General features: G+C 40.3%; 1 protein-coding gene across 3 annotated transcripts in view; it reads left to right on the top strand.

Annotated features, from left to right (window-relative positions):
* Positions 1–19,649, top strand: part of fgf22 (fibroblast growth factor 22) — a 143,160-nt gene that overhangs the window by 25,124 nt on the left and 98,387 nt on the right. Inside the window, exons 2-3 of one of the 3 annotated variants that reach the window (XM_043721275.1) lie at positions 3,378–3,475; positions 5,685–6,173. In XM_043721275.1, the coding sequence (XP_043577210.1) occupies positions 5,885–6,173 (289 nt within the window). In that variant the 5' untranslated portion in view covers positions 3,378–3,475; positions 5,685–5,884. Of the gene's footprint in view, positions 1–3,377; positions 3,476–5,626; positions 6,174–19,649 lie in introns of all 3 variants that reach the window. The other 2 variants (XM_043721276.1, XM_043721277.1) reach the window with 2 other exon arrangements.

Genomic DNA, 19,649 nt, shown 5'->3' with positions numbered 1-19,649 from the left:
ATGCTGTTCTGAACATACACAACAGTCCCAATAAGCAAACCCACTTAAAAACAGTAAAAATGGAATTAATGCTTACAGGTTAAAGTTAGAAGGGTAGAAGGAGAGAGAGAGAGTTTACCAGCTGAACTCCTAACTAGTTCTGGATGAACTGCTCATCTAGAAGGCTGACCACTCCCTTTTCATTATACAGGTCAATTCTAAAACATGACCACTTTGACCTGCAGTCTCATCTGTTTACATATAAACAAAAGGCCTCTTAGCATCCTTTTTCATCTCTGTACCAAACTAATCACCTCAGAGCTGGGAGGGCTTTATGACCCCTGAGAAAAAAATCAAGGTCACAGTATGCTTGAGAAAAGGAACAGCTTTTAGAAAAAAGGGACCAGCTTTGTGACAGAAAGCATTTTAAAAATTTAAGTCTATTACAATCGTATTAAGTGGAACATGCTATGTGGAGATAAATTGAATATTATTGCAAAGTCTGCAGGATTCAAGCAGAAATACTTTTGGCATTATTTTACAAATTTTATGAATAATGCATGTTTTTTGAGAAAATAATTTGACCAGAAACTTTACCAGGCCAAGCACATAAAAACCGTGGCTACGTGTAGGTCAGAAGTTGGAAATTCTGAAGCAATAATTTAATTCTCACCTTCTGAAAGAAAGGTCTACCTTGTGCAATGCCCAGGTCAGGAGTGTGATGAAATACTCTTCACTTGTCTAAGTAAGTACGCTCAAGAAGCTTGACACATCCAGGATAAAGCAGGTAGCATTGTAGGTAGCCCATCAACCCACCCTCAAGATCATTCCCTTCAATACTGGCACACAGTTGGTCCCCTTCAACACAAGATGCACTGCTGCAACTCCCCAAAGCTGATTCACTTTCCAAGCATCCTAACTTTGCCTTCTAGAAAGTCAAGAACAGCAAATACATTTCTACCTGGAAGTTTGCTGCCAGGCTAAATTCAATCCCGACTTGGTAATATGTTACCATTCCTTCATTGCTATTCAGTCAAAAACCTGGCACTCTATCCCAAATGGCACTGTGGCAATGGCTCAAGAAGATGACTCGGCACCACCTTCTCAATAAATGTCGGTTTGATCTGCAATGCTTATGTCCCCTGAATAAAAAAAAAGAAAGCATTGACCACTTGGGATGAATAGTTTACCTCTGTGCAATACATTACACATAATTTTATTAACTAACCTGATAAAAGTGTTATTATGATGTTATGTTGATCTTGCTTTAATTAGTTGTCACTATAACAATTCAAATCTGGAGTTTGGAGAATGCAGTGTACAGTAATCAAACACTTCTGCAAAAATGTTACATTGAATTAACAATCATAACTGAAATAACTCTACACAGGCTGGTATCCCATCACTAAGTCACCCTTTATTCACACATGGATAGTCCTTGACTCTAGTACTATCTCATACAGAATCAGGCACCTGAGTAGCAGTATCCCTGACACTCATTTTTTTACGTCAGCCTGGGCTTCCTGATTGGACCAGGTTAACTGCCCCAATCATGGAACTCATATTCTATGATGTCTAGCTGGGCTGACTTTGTTACAAACACTACAACAAATTGAATGCTTCAAATGGCATTTGCTATTGTCCACCAAAGTCAGTGCTGGCTTTGGTTGTCTATAGACAACAAACTGGCACTGCATCTAACATCATAGAAACTCACATAAATATGGCTACTCTCCCTTTGTAGGTACAAGACCATTGGCAGCAAATGTAAACAAATGGCAGGACCATCACTGTGGCACCAGACCATGTAGACTGACATTGTATTCCAGTCTTGGGTATGTTCAGATTTCAGTGCCATTGTACAGCCTTGATGGTGCAACTTTAACTTTGGCAAAGCTCAGTGGCCAGAAAACCAGATTTGATTGACTTATAAAAGTAGACGTTTGACTGTAGTGACAAATGCTTTAGATCTCTCATGCATGAAATAGGAGAAGCTCAGAGCATTAGCAAAATATCTCCAAAACTTGGTCACAATATGAACCTTCACAAGTGACACGACTTACCGCAGAGCGAAGAATATCTGTGCCATTCAGCAGACTATGCCCAGTACTCACTTGTGGCTTACAATGATTATCTACGAAATATGAAAGCTTCCTCATTGTAGATTAGGTATTACACTCTTCTTCTCAACATAACTGTCATAATAACACTTTTATCAGGTTAGTTAATAAATTTCTATGCAAGGTATTGCACAGAAGTAAACTATTCGTCCCAAGTGGTCAATGTTTTCTTTTCTCTCATTCAGGGGATATAAGCAATGCAGATCAAACCGGCATTTATTGAGAAGGTGTTGCTGAGTCATTTTCTTGAGCCATTGCAGTCCACGTGGTAAAAGGATATCCACAGCGCTTTTATGGATAGAGTGCCAGGTTTTTGACTGAATAGCAATGAAGAAATGGTAACATATTATCAAGTCAGGATTGAGTTTTGCCAGGCAGCAAACTTCCAGGTGGTAATGTTTCCATGTATTTGAAGTTCTTGATTCTTCTTCTCAATTTTTAAATATTCTTTAACAAAATATGAATTCCATATATTCATATGAGAGAAAAGTTCAAGTGGGGAACTTCATAGAGGCCACTTGTAGACTGACTTGATGGTAGAGTGCAGAATTGTGCAATACTCTTGATTCTCTCATTTGTGCTCCTGTGAAACAGCAGTCCCAGAATAAAGCCTCCAAGAAATTTGCCCCCCAATGACCCATTCTGTGTTTAAAGCCTTGTAACACAACCCCGGGATCTGCTTCAGACATCAACCTATTCAAGTGACACTTCTGTGCTCTGTGGCATGAGAACTGTAATGTTCTTGTAACACACCGTCATCAGGTATTCAAATCACAACAATGATCCTGCTGCTTGTTCATTCTGGAAAATAGCTGTGCTTGTAACATCTCAGCAGGGAAAACACACACTCACATTTTCTTCTCTATGTCCCACTGTTAAAACATAAATCTTTGGTGAACATTAAGTTGTCGCATATATAAACAAGTTGCATTTACACAGGCATGGTGCTATACATCAACTCTGACTGTATCAAGACTGCTTAAATGAAGTCAGATTACTAAACCATAGTAATCACAAGCAACTCTGATGTGTTTAATACCTGATTTATAGGAATCAATTGTGATTTATAAGCCAAGAGTGATGCGTCAGAGATGCTTAGTACATGTCTGTAATAGTTTTCCATCTGTTATTTCAATGGAGGCTTATAACTATTAAAATATTAATGCATAGATTAGTAATTTTTAGACTGCAAGGGTTTGGAGAATAAACTCTGTAACATTAAACAATTTTAGACAGTGAATTAAAAACTACTTCAATATTTTACAATTTTCAACCTAGATATGTCTGTGCTCCATAAATAATCCCAATCCAGGCGTAATCAAGCCAGCAGCAAACAATTTTGGATACTTATAAATGGATCACCAGCCACTTATGAGGTAGGAGTTAGGACAATCTGACATCTTCAGCAGATAGTCAAAACTATTATGGATAGATTTTAAGTTTTAAAAATGATACTTTACTTTGTCTGTTTATTCATCGGCATCTGACAACATTGACTGACAAGCTGGAGGTTTGTGAACTTTTTTTTAACTGAATGAAGGTTTTGATATTGCAAGTGAATGTGACATGGATATAATTGGTTGGAAGTAAAGGGCATTGGTCCCTTTGAGTATATAAGAGCTGACAGTAGAGCTGTCCAGTAGTGCATAGCTAAGTAAGCCCCTTCATGTTAGTGTGGCTGAGAGTCTGAGCCCCAGCTGTGGATGACACTTGAGCCTGTCAACCAATATGTTTGATGAGGTTCATCACTTCTTCGGCAGGCTATTTGATGGGTGTGTCTTGCCTTGAAAAGCCACAGTGTCAAAGGGACTATAAAACATAAAAAAAGGTCTAGGCTTTCCCCACCACATACTGATAGCGATCACAGAAAACTTAAGTGGTTATATGGGAAGCGTGGGGGAGGGGAACTAACCAAAGTAAAATACTCGAAGTGCAAGGTTCAGTATTATATCCCCTGCTGTCTGATATCACTTTTAGACAGACCAGTCAAACGCATTGTTTGTCTCAGCTAAATCTTCTTGACCATCCCATGCAATGGGCAGTTCAGCTCACTTCGGTTCCCATCTGCCAATTGACCGTCTTCCCCCAACAGAAATGAACTATCCTGAGTCTCAGTAGGCCCTAGGATTCAAGCTCTTAGTTGGTTGATCCAAATGTCATGCCTAATGAAAGAGTTAAATTCTCAGATTAGTTAATGAATCACCTGTATACATGAAAAAGACAGGTAATATTTGCTGAAACCTTTAGTGGTTAAACTTCTCCTGGTAATGCACTGGTTAATGTGCTCGTACAAAATTCTTTGTGTGTTATTTTAACACGGTCATTAATTTGTTTATTTTAAAGTGGGCACACCACCAAAAGAAATCAAAACCCCAGGTTATAAAAAAGAAAACATAGTGCCACACTGTGATGTACAGTTGGGATCCGGTTTACAAAGCAATTGAGGTTAAAAAGACACAGGTGAAAAGAAAATTTATTGGTTCCTCCACTTTTAGGATGTGTTGCTTGCAACAAAAGTAGAATGAAGGTTTTTTGAGAAGCCAGCTGCTGTTTTTCCTCTGAGTAAGTGTAACTGGACTGATAGATTTGCAGTGATTCTCACACACCGACAGCAAAGCACTGTCTTGAGACTCCCTAGAGAGCTGTCCAAAATCAGCCTCTTATTAAACCAACTTCAATCCTTTGGAGGTCTTTGGATGACAGACAGAGGGAAAAAAAATAACAGCCATCAACCCTCTTTTCTTAAATCCATGTTTTCAGGAAAAAAAATTACAATACTGAGAAACTAATTATTCGCTTCTGAATCTGCACTCTGAAATATCAACATATGAGCATAAACACATATGCCTGAATCTTTTCCCTCCATCTTTTAGCAGTCCCATTAGTCTATTTAGTATAAATGGGATAACCTTTAAATTACCAGAGAGAGAGAGGGAGATTTCAGATGAAAGCATTAATGTTTGCCCAGTAGGTAAATTTATGAACTTAAATTCTAAGTTGTTTTAAATGTTCATGCCCTTGACCAAATTCTTTGCAGTAAGATGAGATGCATTTTTAAACACTATTTAATCCCTGATTAGAAATGTTAAGAAGTATTTTTCAGACATGGAAATGTAAAAATGCTATAAGATGCCATTAAAGTCAATAACACTTAGGTAAGCTGTTAACCATAACCACTACGAGCTATTTCCCAGTTAGCTGTAGCTAGTAAGTTACTTGACTGAATGCCCAACCCTCCAATGACATTTCATCAGGCGACAAACTACTGGCTTAGGACAAAAAAAACATCCTCCTATCTGAAAAGGGCCAGCCTTTCTGAGCTGTCAGTTGAATGGTAAGCAGATGACAAGCAGCCTGCTGTTTGTAGTGTCTGAGGCATTGATAAAAACACAACCTTTCCTTCCTACATGCTGCAGTCTCTCAAGACTCTCATTTTAATGAGGCAAATTTAGATGTACAGAGAAACTCAAGACTGAAGTTTGTTTGTGTTTTCTTATTTATTTTCATCCTTCCTGTACAAATTTCAGCCAGCTCCGGTGAAGGAGAGAACTTCATGCCTATTTGAATTCTGTCGTTGTTTTTAAGGAATTATTAAAGGCAATTGGACTAATGCTTCAGGTGTGACTGGGTCATGGATACAACAACATCGGGGCAATTCGGAGACGTTAACACAAAGATTGTTGCGAAGGGAAGTCTGTGTGTGGAACTCTCGCTTTATCCAGGTGAATTCATTGCTGCTTCAGTATGCGTCTTTTCCTAGATCCCACTCCAGGAATTTTACTACAATGTGGAAATGGATGCTGACCAGCGGTGTCTCGCCCTTGCCCCACTTTGCTTGCTTTCTTCTGTTCTCCCTGGCCTGCTCAGCCTCCGCCAGTTGTCGTGGCGAGCCCGAAGATGCGCTAACGCTGGATGCTACAAACTGTTCTTCAAGCCTGGAGCGCCACACACGCAGCTACAACCATCTGCAGGGCGATGTGCGGTGGCGGAGACTCTACTCGGCCACAAAGTACTTCCTCAAGATTGATAGAGCTGGGAAGGTAAATGGGACAAGAAAGAAGAACTGCCTGAACAGTAAGTAGTCAATCTCCTGTTTTAAAAATCAGTTTCAGCCACAGTGAATGATCCTAACAATTACTCTGGTGTGGGTGGTTGTGTGGTTCAGGGGGAGAGGCAGTGAGAAAATAACCCTAAAACTTCCCTCAAACTTTCTCTTTAAATGTTGAGTGCCTTTTGAATGTGTTGCAAGTATAAAAGTAGTGTGCTTGCAATTTTGATTGAGGTGATTTGGAATTTCAGGCAACCTAACTAGTAATCGAGTACTTCTTAGTAAAGTTATAATCTTTGCAAAAAAGATTTCATTTTGGGGAAGTGGTTGTGTTTAACAGAGGAAATTTACTCATACCCATCATGTGGATTAACCCTTTCCCAATCGAAGCAAATTCAATCAATTCAGTGATCATTTACAAAAAAGACCATTAACAATTTGATATTTGTTTCAGCATTGCACTGCAGTTACATTAAGATTTTCACTAAAATGTTAATGGTCACTAAAATGAATTGATCATCAGATCTGTTCGGAGGTCTTTTGATTTTTGATTCAATGGACAATGAAAGAAAATAAACTGACATATGCAGCACATGGCTTATGATCTGGGCTATCCCAGACATATTTTATTTTGAAGGAATAAGTTCTAGGTTTTAAAGACATTTTCCTGCTGTTTTCACTGATACAGCACATCATAATACTCTTTAACTCCCACAGAGAAGTGATTGTCTGGAAATGTTCATTACAAAAGTGAGTTCAATTTGCCATCAACTATTAGCCTTATTTTGACTTTAGGCTTTTAATTTGCAGGTAAATTTGATTTTAAAAACTTGTTTGAAACATTTTTAAGTGAATCTCTGCTTTATGTCCACTGCCCAGCTTAGGTCAGTGCACAGATGTTACATGTTATTGACTGCACAAAAAAGACACTAGACAGGGATGCTCATGAAAAATGCAGAGATAAGGATTTCAGGGCACTGATGCAATAGTCTTCAATGAACATGAGCAAAAGCTTCCGATTGTACATGTTCCTTTAACAACAGGCGCTTATATGAATTGTTCTGGTGTTTTCAGTCGTTGAGTGATGGATTCCCTTTTCACATAGACACTGGAAATTATGAGTGTGAATGTTTATTTTTATTGCACAATTTTTTTTCAGCATTTTTTAAATGTCCCCAGTTCCATGTTTGTTTCTTCCTCTTCCCTCCCCCAGCGTATGCACTTCTCTCAGTCTCTATTAAGCTTGGTAGCTAGCGGCTCAGAGGTGTGGGAGAGTGGCCTGGATGCGTCACCTGCCAATTTTCACATCCTGTGGGGAAGCGCCTGCTCTCTGTTGGATGACTCCTCTTGCTGACTCAAGCTGAGACTCTGCCCTTCATTACACACAGAAATGGCAAGGCAAGAACTCATGGACTTTGCTGTTACACTGTGCAGGGCATTTGACAGATCAGACTGATGCTTCACTCATTCTGGGACAGAATTTAACCAATTCTTAACTGATTTGCTGTAGGGAGTACCTCAAATTAACAGGGGTCACTGTTTAAAAATCGGCAGTCACTCATTTAAAACATAGATTGGGTGAATCTTTTCTCTCAGAGTCTTTGGAGGTCTCTTCCTGAAAAGATGGTGGAAGCAGAGCTCTTGAATGTTTTTCAGGCAGATGTTGGTAGATTCTTGATAGATTGATTCTTGGGGGAGCAAATGGTAGTCAGGGTCAGGTGGGAATGCATATTTGAGGTGACAATAAGATCAGCCATGCTTTTATTGAATGGTGGAGCAGGTTTGACAGGTTGAATGGCCTCCTCCTAGTCCTTATTCATATATAACTTACAGAAGAGCTTTATGTTTCATGATGGGCAAGGAGCATGAAGGGGAGAGCTTAAAACCAGTGACTAAGATGGGTAGTGGCAGCAAGAATGGAGAAATCAACACCACAGGCTAAAGGAAATCTCTGTGGATAGGCCAATGCAAAGAACAGGAATAAGGTCACTAATATACAATAACTGTTCAGTATTGGTGCTTTTCTTGTATTGCCTGTCATTGAAACATAACTGAAAATGAACCTGTTCTCAAAACTGTTCAATTTTTGTGTGTTGTTTTCGAGCAATAGAAATGAAATGTTAATGAACTGGTGAATCCTATCTTTTATTATGTAAAGCTTAACTGGCAATAACGAAAAAAGTCTATAGGTTGCATACATACTTAAATGTCAGTCGAGCCTTAAAACCTCCCAGTTTCTGTCCTGACACTACATGCTGCAACCTCTTTCAGTTTGGATATTATTTGCAAATCTTCATTCTAAACTGACACACAGCTAATCAAAGTTGAATCTATGTCTGTAACCTTGAAATTGGCTCAGCACCCATTTTCACATCAGCTGGAGCTTCAGGTTACCTGGCTAAAGAGACAACAATCTTTTGACAAAGAATTAAAGCTGCACTTCTGTCTGCTGAGGCTGATTGTGTTGTCATCTTTACTGATAATGACCTGTATGATTTCCTGTTCTGATATTATTCGGGGATGTTGAGATTTCTATAGCCTTTGTACTTAAGATTTTCCACATAGATTTTTCTAGGACAGAATCCAGTCTTCCTCAAATTTTGCATCTTTACATTAAGAACAACTGCAAATGAAGGACTGCATTTATAGAGTACTTCCCTCAAATTCACAATAAAGAGAAGACAGGATCTCATTTAAACACCCCATCAGAAAGACAGCACCTTTTACATTAAACCACTGACCCAGTACACCACTCGAACACGAAAATGTTCCTTTTAAGGCTTGACATGAATGCCCCAACCTTCTAACTCAGCAAAAGCATGCTAATGACTGAATTGCATCTGATACATGGGGTTTTACAATAAATCAGTTTGCAGATATACTGCCCAGTGCTAAAATGAGGCTTACAGTCTAGGAATATCATCATTATAATTTAACAAACATTGTTGCCATTTTAGTCAAGGCAGCAAGACATTATCTTCATAACTTTAAATGCTAAAGGCAAAGATACTAATTAGCTCTTTATTGATATTAAAGAATTACCATTTATGATACTTAGGCAATTGATTTCTTTCAGTACATGGCTTGTTGTTATTTAGATATATGTGGAAACTAGTTTCTGGGATCTAATATCTGAAGTTGCAACACTTAAACAGAACAATGCACCAAATGCAGAAATTGAAGGGATGTCACACCATATCAAGATACTTTTCTTAATTAGGAGCAATAAAATGATGACATTGTCTGAACACATCACTAACATCTTTATTCATTTTGGATCATCTCTGGAAGTATAATCATAAAGTTTCTGACATAAAATACATTTATGTATTTTGTGTACACAGTTTTATATGTGGCTCTTTCTTGTATAAATTCTTTGCACCAGTTAGAGAAGCATATAATCCTCATAATATCCTTTACTTGCTCACTGTTATTGCAGTAAAAATTAGTGATTAACATTTTTGTATTCTGCTTAATACTCAGTCCAAAGCGTGCAATTCTCAATAGAAATCTTAGGCAGTGAAATGAGGGTTTCATCACAACACCAAAGTAGGACCAAAGGAACTATCTCAGGCCTAGACATTATTGCCCAATTATTCTCAGAAATATCGACATTTTCTACTAAATGACCACTTCATAGAAAAAGTTGTCATGTTTTTGGTGCTTAAGTTTCAAAAAAATGTGCACACTGACTATTGAATCACCATAGACTCTGTACACACAGTGGTTTCAGGAAAATACAGTTACACTTTCAGCCCAGCTATCTATTTCTGTTCTTGAAAAACATTTTACATTAATGGAGGAACCTCTACCACCTATAAGCAGAAGCTGTGGTCGTTGAGGTTGTCGTGAGAGTGTGGGTAATTAGAGTTTTTTAAAAAAACTGAACTTGTAAAATTAGCCAATTTGTGGTGTAATCCAGAGACATGACAGCAATTGGTGGTTTGCAAAGAAGTGAACTGCAATATCCTGTTGCGCACCCACTCTAAGTACCTGATGCTGAGGCAAAATGCATCAAAATGGCAAAATAGTTTGAAGAAGCTCTTGTCTGCAGCATGTGTATGAGAGAAGAAAATTTGGCTGGGAGGCTTTTCACACAGAATTTGAGTGAGCCTCCTGTTGGGTCAACAAAGAAGCACACATGTCTGCATATTGTAATGGTCCAACACTGAAAACAACACATACGGGGAGGGTCTTGGGCTAGAAGATAACCATACTAAATTAACCTTCCTGCAGCAATTGTATTAGGAAGAGGAAGACGGCTGTCTTGAATTACTTGCTAAAATACACAGAAATAAAATGCTATTGTTTATGCTGGTTATTTTGCATGATTCAAATTGTGAGTTCCAAGATGTGAATTTTAAATTTCACATTACTCTGTAAATAACTGAAGTTAACTGTGGGACAGAATGGAATTATGAAAAAAATGTGAAGATAACAGTTTGTGCTTTCTGTAAACAACTAGACCAAAATACAAAGATTGAAAATTTGCAATACAAATTGGTTGCAGTATAAATCACTACGATCCTCAGCTAAACGTAATGTGAATAACTTGTCCAAAATGGGCATGGAAAGACAAATGGATGTCCTTTGTCCTAATCTGTTATCTGTCAGTGAACTGGCTGTGTATTGATGGCTATCGATGCTGTTTGTTTCATGTGTTGAATAAGTGTTTTTAAAATGAGCACTGTGTCTGAAAAGCAATGTCCAAAATGTACTGGATTCTACAAAATAAGTCTCTTCCTTTTTCCTGTAAAATGTTCTGAGAATAGAAATCTAGCAGTAGTGGCTGGAAGTGGTTTACAGTACCAATGGATTTCAGTTTGATAGATGGTGAAGTCTGAATGAAGAGCATTGATCCAAGTAACATAATGATTATGATACTTAGCTAGAAATTCAAAAGATAATCATTCTGAATCTTACCATTGCGAATTGTGCAGTTGTATTCAATAATCCTGATTCTTTGTGAGCTGCCATCTGAAAAAAATATTAGCAACACTTCTGGCTTGCCATTTAAATCCCAACTTGTTCACTAATACCCTTCAGCATAGAGAATCTAAAACTTCCATTTTTAATAGCCTTTGAGATTCCCTTTTGTAAAACTAACTACAGGTAGGTAATATATGTGGCCTCAATAGCGCAGCCCTAATCCCAAGAACATTTTTAAATAAATAAAAACCACACTAAATATTTGAGATAATTTTCATTGCTGACTGAAAAGAAAATTGAAAAAAAACTGTTGACAGCATTGTCTCTCAGAAAAGAAAGTGCTCAAGGGGTTAAAAAGCAGCTGATGACACAAGGGGTTAAAATTCATAATACATAAGTGGTATCTTTCCAGATTACCTGTTATTGTAACTGAATACCATTGTACCTGCTCTGAATAAAAATAGACCACATGGCCTGTTTTGACAAAAAAAATCCTTGTAAGCTGTTTCAAGGTCCTTTACATTGAAGCAATTCATATTTCAATTTCCTAGAATTGTACTGAAGAAGTTATAATTATCTTGACTGAAAGCCAGTGACATCTCAGGTGCATTAAAGGTGCTTTAACTTCCTATTTTTGCTAATTTTGGGGGGTTGTAGGCTCATTTGCATTCTTCAACATGAAGACACAGAAGCCCACTTTTGTTAGTGCATGGTAGTAATCATGCAATACTTCCAGCCTTTCCCATTTTATAAACCAATAAGGTATAAGGGCCAAAGCATTGCATTTAACCCAGAACAACTTCAACATCATGTCCATATTCCAATACCTGGGTCCAGATAAGGAAGCTAAAAATTGCTAAACGATCCTGTCAAGCTAGAAATATGGAGGTCTTGTTAAATGTAACGGGGGAGGTTACAACCAGCTTGACTTCAATGAAGAGAGGACACTGCAGCACGATGGTTGGCATGACTAAGTTGTAGCACTCCCTTACTCAGGCTTCTAAGATGGGATGAGGCTAAGAACTGGTAACCTGTGTAGCTTAATCTTTAGGTATGAATACATTTACAAATGTGCACTTGTATTTGCAATGAAGTGTCAGTCATGCCACCAATTGTGTCCTGAAAATAATTTTGTTCTGGTTTCCCTCCCAGTGTGTGAACTGTGCAGGTTGGTTGGAAATGGTTGACCTAGTGCATGGTTTGGCTTTAAAAATTATGCCAGTGTTGGGAGTCTCAGAGATCCAGACCATGGTGAGTACTTCTTCTGGACAGAGGGAAGAAAAGATGAGTGGGGCACCATAAAGGTATGGTACTTAGTTAATGAGGCAGGTTTTGGAGAATACGGTGAGAAATATCCCTCGGATTCCTGGAGCAAAATCTTCCATGAAATTCATCAAAATTGACATTAAACTAATTTCTGGTAAAATTTAGTGTCTAGATTACTGTATGATATAGCAACTAAGTACTAATTAAACTAATATAACGAGAAAAAGACATTGCTACAAACACTATGATGGAGACCTCAATGTGAGAATGTCTTCCTTCAGGCCTCAAAGCAGTTTCCCCCAGCCCAAGTCAGTATGACCTCATCATATAGGGCAGCACTTAATGCACTCCTCAGAATAACCCTTTCAGATCTTCACACCTTCATACAAGACATGACCAGGTGAAACACTGATGCTCTGCACAATGATGCAACTCAAGCTAAACTAGGAAAGTGACCTTGAGTGTTGAGCTGGCCTGGGGGAGTAAAACATGCATGATTATTGTTGGGAGGAAGCAGTTCATAAATGTGAGCCATTGAGTTCACACACAAGGTTAGATGGCAAATTCCTTCAGCCTATTTGAAAACACCATTTCCAGAACAACATCTCAGTCATGTCTCTACTCCAATACCTGGGTCCAGATAGAGAAGGTAAAAATGGCTAAATAATCCAGTAAAGCTGGAATTATGAAAGTCTTGTTAAACATAAAAGCGGGAGAGCATTAACATTATTTGTCTCCATTACTCATCTGGCAACTAGACAAGTCAAGAGGATGGTTAGATGTTTGGATGTCACAGCCTTGGTGAAACATCGCCTGGGGTATTGCACATAATTTTGGTTTTCATATCTAAGGAAGCAGATACTTTCTATGTGGGGTGTGCAATAGAGATTCACCAAACTGATCCCTTTGGCGGTAAAATTGTCTTATGAGGATAGTTTGAAGAAACTGGGTTGTAGAGTTTTGAAGTACAAGCGGGGACCTCATTGCAAGTTATAGAATTCTTCCAGGTTGTGACAGGGTAAATGTAGATAAGGTGCTTCCCCAGGCAGGTGATTCTAGAACCAGGGGATATTGTCTTAGAATAAGGGGTAGGCAATTTAGGACAGAGGTGTGGAGCAATTTCTTCATTTAAATTGTGGCAAATCTTTGGAATTCTCAACCCCAGAGGGCTCAAGACAAACTAGTTGGATTTCTGGAGACGAATTAAATTGAGAGATACGTAATAACACAGGCAAGTAGCATTAAGGCAGATGATCAGCCATGATCTAATTGAAAAGTAGACTCGGCTCAATGGGATGAATGGCCAACCCTGTGATTATATTTGATCTCTGTTCAGGTTGGAGTGGTCTTGGATCCTCTCCCCTTGCCTTGCTTGTGGTGCAGCTTATGTTGCTGTGGGTTGGACCTGCTTTCAGGCAGAGGACTGAAGGAAAAGGCAGTGCAGAAACAGAACTTGCTGCCACTGGTGTTTAAACTCTACATGAGTCTCCTCCTATTCCTTCTTTCACCTCAGTCTTTCAGTATGTTGCTCTATTCTCTGTCCTGGTAGAGATCTACAGAACTTGCTTAGTTTAGTGTGGTAGAGGAAAACAAGCTGAAAATCAAATAAAAATAGATTCATGTCTTAAGCCGAAGGTTACAATTCATTGTACAAAAGCAAATAGGTCCAAATGGTAGGATAGACATTGTTAGAGATTATGAAGTCAACCTAGAAGTTAGGTCTGAGTTATCAAGATCCTAAGCTGTTCCACTACCTAAGTCCATGTGACATCAGCATATTGGGCAGTGGGCAATGCACTTTTCTCACATGTACTTTTGTGAATCTGAGACATTTGCTTCAACCACTTCCTGTGATAACATTTTTCACACCATCGAACCACTCTCTAAGTAATGTCCTCTTACCTCTTTATCTGAACTATATTTTTAGCTCCTAACTTTAGCTGCCATATGTGGCAACCTTCTCTCCACTGCTACCCTGTACAGCTCTTCACAAATTTAAAGGCCTCTACTTCCTTTATATTTTCTCTTATCCAAACAAATGAGAAAGACAATTCATTCAATTCTGAACCTTCATATACAGCTTTCAATTTCTTGATATCATCTGGGTGCTTCTTAAATTATTCAGGTTCTTAAATTATCCCTTTCAGTACAGATGAAGAACATTTGAACGATCTCTCCCTATACTAAAGCCTCTACGTTTAGATTTCCATTACTCTACCTGTAGAAGAATATCTGTGCTCCTGACATCCATCCAAAATGTCTTCTTTCACCGATCTGGATATGATTTAGCATATCCCATTTTCATAGTTTAGTTTGAAATAATTTTCTGAATCTTGCATGCCTTTGTGATGTCAGCTTATTGTTGCCTTGTTCTAACTTATGAAATGATCACACAAATTCTTTCTCAATGATAGCATTCATTAGGATATTCACATAAAAGTGATTAAAGCATGTTTCAGCAAAAAAAAGTGAATGATGTTGCTCCTGATTAATCATGAGTGATCACTTCCTTTCAGAGGACACATAAACAGAAATTCACAATCTTGGGTTAAAGAGTGAAACCATAAATGTTGGATTTCTGAACATCACATTTCCTTTGTGTACAACCTAGCTACATCTATTCATAGTGAGACCTTGTATGTCTGTGTTTCTTCAAATTCATGAAAGGGTCGAGTGTGAGAGATCACAGATTTAAAGTAATTGGTGAAAGAAACAAAAGTGAAATTAGGAAATACATTTTCAAGAAATGAACGTTTAGGTTCTAAAATATCATTGTGTGGTACAGGTAGGTTAAATGGAGGAATTTAACACTATTATCTGGAAAGAAAGAATGTGCCAAATGGGAGAATGGCACAAATGGATTGTTCATTCAGAGATGACATAGGCACAATGGGCAGAATAGCCTCCACTGTAACAATTCTTTAATTTCGGTTATGAATTTTTCAAATTTTCTATCCTTGGAGGATTGTGGAAACCTCAGTCATTGTGATTGTTCAAGATGGAGATTGATAGAGTTTTGGCACTAGGGGAATAAAGAGAAGTGGGGATAGGGCAGGAATGTGGAGTCTCTGTTGAAGTTCAGCCAAGATGTTGTGGAATAGTGAGATTTCCTCTGTTCTGATGTGTGACCCGATATTGTAATAACTCTGCTCACTCCACTCAGCCCCAACAATATCCAGCAGCGCCAAGCTCAGAAGAGCTTTACCAGTGCAGCATTTTTCCTTCTCCCCCTTACACAGCCTCCCTGATCTAAAATGTCAGTGCCAAATTTCTGACGTAGCCCTACGACCTGGAATCTGGATTGAGACTTTCCAAATTCCTTTTGCATGAGACGCAAAGCCGGCAGGGATGGGAATTTCACCCGATCAGTTTATGTTGGGGTTGAAGCCAAGTGCTGGAGGTAATTTCTTCACTTTATAAACTTTTAGAAACATTTAAAGGTTTAGCTATGAGTACTAACCTTAAATATTAGAGAACTCTCTTTAGCCTAATAAAACTGGGAGCATTGATTTTCCCTCGATTGTGGCTTACAAAGTAGAAGACATTCAGTTCTACGCTGACAGAACGCTAAAAGATGGCATTGTCCAAACACAAGAGTTGACATAACAATTTAATAGGGAGGAAGAGAATTTAATAACAATTTAATAGTATAATGTTATTATAAATTAATAAAACGCATAAGGGAGAGGGAAATTTTCAGAAGATTAAACATTATATGAATTAAAAAGATACCCAGATGTAAGGAAATATTGTAAGAGGAACATTGCCAGGCTTATAATGTGAGCAATTCCCTATCAAATGCCTTTTTCACAGCGAATCATAACTAATGATACTGCATTCTCTGGTTGGATGGGGAGAAATTTATATGTGCATTTAAACAGTTTAAGTATTTCAGCATGTTTAGGTTGTTATGTCCAGAAGAGAAATGAGAATTGGGTCCCTTCTTTTCTTTTTTGGATCAATGAGTTCGACAAGGGCTAGATATCGAGCATTCCTTCCGCCGCCTTCGCCTCCACGCCTACTTCTTCAACCAGGTTTCTTGCCCACCCTCTGATGACCCCCTTCTCCCGCCTCCAACACACCCCATCCACCTGGACACCCCATGCTGGCCTCTTACCCACCCTCGATCTCTTCATATCCAACTTCCGCCGCGACATTGACCGCCTCAACCAGTTCACCCCTCACCCACTGCAACCTCTCACCCTCACAACACACAGCCCTCCACTCCCTCCGCTTCAACCCCAACCTCACCATCAAACCGGCAGACGGGCGGCACAGTGGTTAGCACTGCTGCCTCACAGCGCCAGAGACCTGGGTTCAATTTCCGCCTCAGGCAACTGACTTTGTGGAGTTTGCACGTTCTCCCCGTGTCTGCGTGGGTTTCCTCCGGGTGCTCCGGTTTCCTCCCACAGTCCAAAAATGTACAGGTCAGGTGAATTGGCCATGCTAAATTGCCCGTAGTGTTAGGTAAGGGGTAAATGTAGGGGTATGGGTGGGTTACGCTTCGGCGAGTCAGTGTGGACTTGTTGGGCCGAAGGGCCTGTTTCCACACTGTAATGTAATGTAATCTAATCTAATCTAATCACAAGGGAGGCGCGGTGGTAGTTTGGCGCACCGATTTTTACACCGCTGAAGCTAGACGCCAACTCGTGGACACCTCCTCCTACTGCCCCCTTGACCATGACCCCACCTCCCACCACCAAACCATCATCTCCCAGACCATCCATATCCTCATCACCTCAGGAGATCTCCCATCCACTGCCTCCAACCTCATTGTCCCACAACCACACCGCCCGTTTCTACCTCCTACCCAAAATCCACAAACCCGACTGTCCCGGTCGACCCATTGTCTCAGCCTGCTCCTGCCCCACTGAATTCATCTCTGCATACCTCGACACTGTCCTGTACCCCTTAGTCCAAGAACTCCCCACCTACGTTCTGGACACCACCCACGCCCTCCACCTCTTCCATGATTTTCGCTTGCCCGGCCCCCAACGCCTTATCTTAACAATGGAAATCCAGTCCCTATACACTTACATCCCCCATCACGAAGGCCTCCAAACCCTCCGCTTCTTCCTCTCCCACCTATCCAACCAGTACCCTTCCATTGACACCCTCCTTCGACTGACTGAACTGGTCCTCACTCTCAACAACTTCTCCTTCCAATCCTCCCACTTCCTCCAAACCAAAGGAGTAGCCATGGGCACCCGCATGGGCCCCAGCTATGCCTGCCTCTTCGTTGGATATGTGGAACAATCCATTTTCCGCAGCTACACTGGCACCACCCCCCACCTTTTCCTCCACTACATCAATGATTGTATTGGCGGTACCTCGTGCTCCCACGAGGAGGTTGAACTGTTCATCCACTTTACTAACACCTTCCACCCCGACCTCAAATTTACCTGGACCGTCTCAGACTACTCCTTCCCCTTCATAGACCTCTCCATTTCTATCTCGGGCGACCGACTCAACACAGACATTTACTACAAACCAACTGACTCCCACAGCTACCTAGATTACACCTTCTCCCATCCTGCCCCTGGTAAAAACGTCATCCCATATTCCTTGCTGCCGCATTCATCTGCTCTCAGGAGGACCAATTCCACTACTGAACAACTCAAATGGCCTCCTTCTTCAAAGACCGCAATTTCCCCTCCGACCTGGTCGACGATGCTCTCCACCGCATCTCCTCCACTTCCCGCTCCTCCGCCCTTGAACCCCGCCCGTCCAATCGCCACCAGGACAGAACCGCACTGGTCCTCACCTTCCACCCCACCAACCTCCGGATACATCGTATCATCCTCCGTCATTTCTGCCACCTCCTTCTATATCCGTCACAAATTCACCTGCACCTCCACACACATCATTTACTGTATCCGCTGCACCTGATGTGGTTTCCTCTACATTGGGGAGACAGGCCGCCTACTTGCAGAACGTTTCAGGGAACACCTCTGGGACACCCGCACCAACCAACCCAACCATCCCATGGCTGAACACTTTAATTCCCCCTCCCACTCCGCCAATGACATGCAGGTCCTTGGCCTCCTCCATTGCCAGACCCTGACCACATAACGCCTGGAAGAAGAGCGCCTCATCTTCCGCCTAGGAACCCTCCAAACACATGGGATGAATGTAGATTTCTCCAGCTTCCTCATTTCCCCTCCCACCACCTTCTCTCAGTCCCAACCCTCGGATTCAGCACCGCCCTCTTGACCTGCAATCTTCTTCCCGACCTCTCCGGCCCCACCCCTCTCTGGCCTATCACCCTCACCCTCACCTCCTTCCACCTATCGTATTCCCAGTGCCCCTCCCCCAAATTCCTCCCCCCCTACCTTTTATCTCAACTCACTTGGCACACCAGCCTCATTCCTGAAGAAGAGCCTATGCCCGAAACGTCAATTCTCCTGCTCCTCGGATGCTGCCTGATCTGCTGCGCTTTTCCAGCACCACATTTGTCAACTCTGGTCTCCAGCATCCTCACTTTTTCCCTTCTTTTCAGTCCCCTTCAGTTGGGCTTAATAAATAATGTTGTTTTCTTTTTAGCATACAGCTAACACATTTCGATTAAAATGTAATTCATAAGAAAATGATGGAGGCAATTATCAAGGTTTTCTTGAGTGAAAGAAAGTGGAATTTATTGCCTACCAACCCAGATATAAAATAAGAAAAAATGCTTCATCCAGCATACACAGGTGATATGTTTAAAAAAGAATGTTTAAGGTGATGCCATTTATAAGTTCTTGAAGTCTATGAAGTGCTAGATCTTAAAGGCCTGAGAAATAATTGATTGGTTATTGATTTCTATCTATAGCAGTGGAGAAACTGGAGCGATCTTGAGTTATCGATGAATGTTTGTTTCCCCAAGTTGCTTTTTCACTGGATATTGTTTTTCTGAAATGCTGAGAGAACTGGGACAAAGGCATATGGGGGAGAGAAAGAGAGAAGCCTTCTAACTTCTGCTGTTATAAATCCATGTTCTTCTCTCAGGTCTACTGTTCAATGGCAGTTGTTGAAGTATATGTCAGTGTGTTTTCCAGACTCTAGCTCCATTGTCTTTCCAAGCAGGCAAGCTTTTTATCTTCTGTTATATGGCATCATTACAAATGTGTGAATGAAACAACTGCAAAAGTCTTGATGCTGACACAATTTCCTAATTTCAGTCAGCAAACATTGCAATTTCAGTGCAAATATTCTTCTTTATTCCACATGAATCTTGCCTCAATCTGTGGTAGTGATCACTATGGCCATTTTAGGTCCATTTCGGTCTTTTTTAAGAACCATTTTAGTCAATGAAAAGGTATGACAAT

Source organism: Chiloscyllium plagiosum, chromosome 31, assembly GCF_004010195.1.
Source record: "Chiloscyllium plagiosum isolate BGI_BamShark_2017 chromosome 31, ASM401019v2, whole genome shotgun sequence".
In the NCBI taxonomy this organism is placed as follows: domain Eukaryota; kingdom Metazoa; phylum Chordata; class Chondrichthyes; order Orectolobiformes; family Hemiscylliidae; genus Chiloscyllium; species Chiloscyllium plagiosum.
Note: the sequence above shows the minus strand (reverse complement) of the source record. Positions and strands in the feature narration are given on the sequence as shown.